General features: G+C 35.0%; 1 protein-coding gene across 3 annotated transcripts in view; it reads left to right on the top strand.

Annotated features, from left to right (window-relative positions):
- Positions 1 to 3,046, top strand: part of LOC117410400 (tyrosine-protein kinase Blk-like) — a 37,876-nt gene extending 34,830 nt beyond the window's left edge. For all 3 annotated transcript variants that reach the window (XM_034016904.3, XM_059025598.1, XM_059025597.1), the window contains exons 12-13: positions 1,015 to 1,146; positions 2,450 to 3,046. In XM_034016904.3, the coding sequence (XP_033872795.1) occupies positions 1,015 to 1,146; positions 2,450 to 2,652 (335 nt within the window). In that variant the 3' untranslated portion in view covers positions 2,653 to 3,046. The remainder of the gene's footprint in view (positions 1 to 1,014; positions 1,147 to 2,449) is intronic.
- Positions 3,047 to 6,000: the final 2,954 nt, after the last annotated feature.

Genomic DNA, 6,000 nt, shown 5'->3' on the forward strand with positions numbered 1-6,000 from the left:
ACACGACAACGACCCAAAGCATACAGCTTAGTCAACTCTGGAATTCTTGAAGAAAACAAAGATAAAAGTTCTGGAATGGCCTTCATAATTACCAGATCTCAATCCAATAGAAATGCTTTGGACTGATCTGAAAAAAGCTGTAGCCAAGCATTGTGTATCCAATCTGTCTGAGTTGAAGGATATGTGCAAGACAGACTGGGCCCAGATTTCACCAACAAGGTGTAACATACTGGTTAAAAATGATCATAAATGTCTGAAAGCCGTGATAAAAGCAAAAGGAGGACACACAAAATACTAAAGCAGTTCTTTTTTTATAATGATTGTTTGTTAATCTAGCATACATTATGTATATTGGTCTTTGCCATATTAATAAGTGGCTAATGTTTACTGAATACTTGTATTTACCATCTTTTCTTGAATTATCTTACATTAAGTGTACAATGCCAATACTTTTGCCTGTGACTGTAATTACATGAATAATAGGCATGGAAGATATAGTAGGTATACAATATGGAGCTAATCATGTTTGATTTTATTTTTTTATAGCTTTTTTTTTTTTTCAAAGAATACATACCAGAAAAACAATATCTATTACAAAATCTGTATATTTTTTTAAACTGGGATTTCAGCAATTTGGTTGGTTGAAGGCATGGCAGTATTCCATAATAACACACCTTAAATTATTGCTTGAATATACAGTACTGTTCCCCCAATCTCCAAATCATTTGTAGTAATTAGGACAGTATAAAATAAAAATAATGCAATAAATCATGCTATTTTTTATTTTATATAGAATCAATTTGATGCCTTTCCAGTATAGATTACTTTAAATGTACCCTACTGAATTGAGATTTTGTTTTTGTTACATAGGTACAGGTACAGAAATCAGTACTGTACCAATACAATATTAAATCAGGCCCCTAGGTTTCAATATACTGTATGGGTTTGGGAATTCAAAAGCATAGTTTTGACATCACTTTGCAAAACTCTTTCCTGCATGTATTATCTCTGCAGGTGCCAAATTCCCCATCAAGTGGACAGCACCAGAGGCAATCAACTATGGCACTTTCAGCATCAAATCAGACGTCTGGTCTTTTGGGGTTCTACTCACAGAAATTGTTACATATGGAAGGATACCTTACCCAGGTACAGTGATTTAGAATTCCCAGCAAAGAAAACGTGGTTTGTGTTGCATGCAACCATGCTGCCAGTTCACTGTAAATGACATGACAGCTACAGACCATGCTGAGTCAGTCAGATGTCTCAAATGAAATGATATTCATGTCTAGGATGACTTTCCATTGTTTTGCATGTGTTTTGCGGTAGGCAGACCACCATGTCTTTCATTTCACTAAATATTTAAATGCCTAGACGATCTGCTAAATTATGGCTAATGCTTTTGTAGACTATACCATGTAAGCTTTAATAATTGTTTTATTACTATAAATCATTTTTTTAGGAAGTTATATTCCAATTAACAAAAGCAATGACATGCTGGTTTTATATTAACATTTTCACTGTGGCAAACAACTTTAATCTATAGTTAATTATTAATTAATTATTAGTTAAATGGGTCATTGAGCATGAACACCACTGGCAAATATTCAAGCATAAATTACTTTGAAAGACATCCATATTACATATTTTGCACAGTGAATGTACCATAATAATATTCATAATAATTGTAAAGGTGCTTATTGTCAAAACATTTATCTATATTAAACGTCTACTTTTTTGAAGTTACGGAGGTATTACATCCAACATTGAAAGATCTTTTGCTCTTGAGTAGAAACCAGTGCTAGCAATAAAAATAAAAGGCGAGTTGTGAAGTTGAAAAGAAGCAAACAGCATTGGTTGAGATAGCAGTACTGTAAGCATGATGACAGAACTAACAGCGAGAGGCTGATAGGGCATTCACTGGTGTTTACAAACTGCATTCATAACAAAAAAACAAACAAACAAACATTGCATTTGGCTTTAAACTCATAGTATGAGTACATGTTATCTTATCATAAGCTACTGGTTACCTTGAGATACTGACTGTTAAAAACTACCATTACACTGCAAACTTGGACTTGCACAAAGAATTATAGAGGTCGATCTTTTTCAAATGCTGAATTTATTGAAGCATTTTGAATTCGGTGTATTTTTTTTTTTTGCTTTCAACCTATTTTCATTAATGTTGCTGTTTTCCTGTTTGGCAGAACAAACAGAATTTAAAAGGACGTGTCCTTCATTATCATAGGAATGATTACATTAATAGCTGATTGTGTGCTCCAGAGCAAAAGTCCGCCTGGTACTCTATAAAACATTATTATCGAATATGAATTATACATTAAAAAAAAAAAAGCAAAATGGTCTACTCAGAAAAAAAAAAAAAACTGTCATTAATTAACTCTTTGTGCATTGGGCCCAGTACAAACAACACTGACATAAGTCTGTTTTTCAGGCATGACCAACCCTGAGGTCATCCGAAACTTGGACAAGAACTATAGGATGCCTTGCCCTGATGGCTGCCCCATTGAGCTCTATGACATAATATTGAAGTGCTGGCAAGAGAGACCAGAAGATAGGCCCACCTTTGAATACTTACAGGTCACCTTGGAGGACTTCTATATATCAACAGAAAGACAATATGAGATGCAGCCATAGTATCAACAGTCGACTAGTTTCTGACTGGAAAGCTTCAGCCATCACAGGATTCGTGAAGTCATGGATGTTTGTATAAGTCTTGAACATTTATTTTTTCATCCAGTGACCAATTGTTACACGTATTGTAACCATCATGGCAGTAGCCTGTGTTACCAAGGGTTATACAATGTTTGTTAACTTGACATTTTTTTTATGTTTTAGTTCTTTATGAAGTATTTCTTTCTCTGTCTTTACAGTGAACATAGTCTAAGTCGTTGACATGCTGATGCCTGTTAGTGCAAGGTATAAAGAACAAGGACACACAATCTAGGAACGTTTTGCCATGGTCTAAACTTCCAAACCTTGTATATTACTGTATTTTCAAGTAATGTAAAATAAATTATTTGATATTCAAGGCAGTTTATTGGTCAAATCATAGGATCAAGAGCCCACATTCCTCAACCACATTGACTTTCTTTGTAGACCTGGGCTTTAATTCTCCTTGCTATATAATTTGATATTTTGGAATGTTTTTTTTTTTTTTTTTTTTTTTTTTTTTTTTTTTAAGGTATCTAGGAAAGATACTATCTAGAACATATATATTTTTATAGAAAATGTCAGCATATTAAATGACATGGTTTTCATGTCGACTATTTTATCTAAACCATTAGGAATTGTTATATATTGGGCTATGTTATCAAAGCAATTTAATCCAAATCATTATTAACACATTTTTTTACTGAAAAGACCACCAATTATTATTCTAAAACAGGTACCATTTACTGAATTATGCTGTTAGCTATAACCGCTGTAATGTTCATTGTGCATAGTAATAAATTAGGAAGTGTCTGTTTCATTGAGAAGTTAGTTACAGGGCCTGATTGTGGGTCATACCGTTGCTTCTATCCAACATGTATATGGATCATTCTGTGGCAAATCAACTCAAATGATACATATGTTCAAGCACTACCTTCTCAAATGGTGTTCAAATTGAATATATTATAATTATAATCTTATTAGGGCACAAGTACAAAATGTCATTATGTGCTGGAATTGTCAAATGAGAGCCCACTTTCCCATAATCAACTTGAAATTATGTACTTCTGTTTATGGAAACAACTGCCAACCAAGTGTCCGAAAAATCAATAATGGTACATTGTAAACAGTTAACCTTTACTAAATTGTACTTTTAATTAAGTTTAATACCAACTGAGTCAAAATGTACATACTAACTAATGTTTACTAGCACTGGAAGTATTGACAAACATACTAACTCAGGTGACGCAGTTAAATCAGTTACTTCAATTTTAATAATAATACGTTTCCCATTGTTTTGACTTTTTCCTCATAAGAAATCCAAAAGTTATAATCCAACATGTGTCCAAAAGCAAACTGTAGTAAATACAGGCTAATTATAATGTATATTAAAGTGCTTTATGTACACCTGTGTTTGTGAAAGTCGGTTTTAACAGTACATACGAATGAATAATGGTGTGGCAAGCAGTGATAGGCTACAGTAGAAATGAGGTGAAAACTGAAAGGTTAAACATAAAAATAGTATTTGTTGTGAACTTTCAAAGACTGTTGGGGAAGCAAAGCAGCCACTCTGTGTTGTTGATTGAGGTGAACTCTTGTCAAATAATTAGATGATGCCGTCACATTTTCAGTGAGAACAGCTGTAATGGGGTAGGTCTCTGTTTTACAACAGCTGTTTAAGATTGCATATAGTTACTGGTACAACTGGTGGTCTCTGCTGGAAACACTGGTACGTGAGATGAAAATGTTGAAAACCACTGCTCTAGCAGATAGACTACAGTTAGTTGTGTTGGCCACACTAATAATGTAAAACTAAGGTTTATGGTTTCCAATAAGACCTGTTTCCTAGTAAATGCTTGTCTTCCCAACTAGTTCTGTCTGCAGCACAGCAACATGATGTCACAGAGCGAGTCCCTGCAGCTTTCAGGAGGTGACATGTGCATCCCACTTAACAGGAATTTTACAGTCTTATCCAAAACAAACACATGTGTTTTATATATACAGTATATATATATATATATATATATATATTTTATTATTATTTATTTCTTAGCAGACACCCTTATCCAGGGCAACTTACAATTGTTACAAGATACCACATTATTTTTACATACAATTACCCATTTATACAGTTGGGTTTTTACTGAAGCAATCTAGGTAAAGTACCTTGCTCAAGGGTACAACAGCAGTGTCCCCCACTGGGGATTGAACCCACAACCCTCCGGTCAAGAGTCCAGAGCCCTAACCACTACTCCACACTGCTGCCCTACACACACACACACATACACATTTTAATGGAATGATTCCATGTACTCTAATTGGCTGAACTAGAAGGATATGTGGAGGGTGTTATTGCTTTTATACTTCAATGTTACAGCACAATTAGTGATCATTTTGATTTATTTTAACTGTATTTTGTTTTTCTTTTTTTTTTATATATCCTTCCACACAAGCACTCTGAAATGAATGTTCTATGAAATACATTCCTCCATTATAACAACGTTGCCTATGAGCTTCTCTTTTTTGCCAATTTTGCCATTATGTAACCAATTTTATTTTTTCCTAATGGCCTGCAAGTACAGCTATGTCTACTGCATCCATATGGAAGGAATAAATATTATGCTTAATCGTGAAATCTTCAGATAGATATTTTAAGACCGTGAAATTCTGCGAATGAGCCCAGTGAAACCATACAGCCATAACTGTATATCGCTTAAACTTCAGTTTGCTGGTTTCTGCTGCCAGAGGTTGACCCGTGACAGTGAGCTTCAGTTGAGTGTTTATGGTTACTGCTGAAAGAGAAAAAGAATATTGCTGAATGAATTGCCTGGTCAAGGACAGCAGTTTGCATAGGGGCATAATAAGGGCGAGCACGGGAATATAGGTTCAATGCATGTCATGGTTCAATGAGCGTATTTCTACAGGCACCATTATTGGTGCCCACTCAGAGGTGTGGGTAGCAAACATTACTACTACATGAGTAGACAGAATGAACACAGTCGTCAGTGTAAGCTTAGCAAGCTTAGCAAGCATTTACTAATAGAACTGACTGACTAACTGTGAGATTTTCCACAAATGTCTAAAATGAGTGTGGTGGGTTATGGGAGGAAGTGATGGAGACAGGAAGCACGTAGTTGGGGTTGGTTTTTTTATTTATAACTCCCACAAGGAACTGCCTCTGTTACCAGCTATGGTAAGCAGAGGCTTGAAATGAAAAACAAATAGTCCAAACAAAAGAGAAACACTGCCACAGGGTTTTCCAATGATCCACAACAAGCAGGTGGCTCGGGCTCCCTCTTCAACACAACAGGACAAGTAATTCCTGCAGCTTCC

The sequence above is a fragment of the Acipenser ruthenus genome, chromosome 6 (assembly GCF_902713425.1).
Source record: "Acipenser ruthenus chromosome 6, fAciRut3.2 maternal haplotype, whole genome shotgun sequence".
In the NCBI taxonomy this organism is placed as follows: Eukaryota; Metazoa; Chordata; class Actinopteri; order Acipenseriformes; family Acipenseridae; genus Acipenser; species Acipenser ruthenus.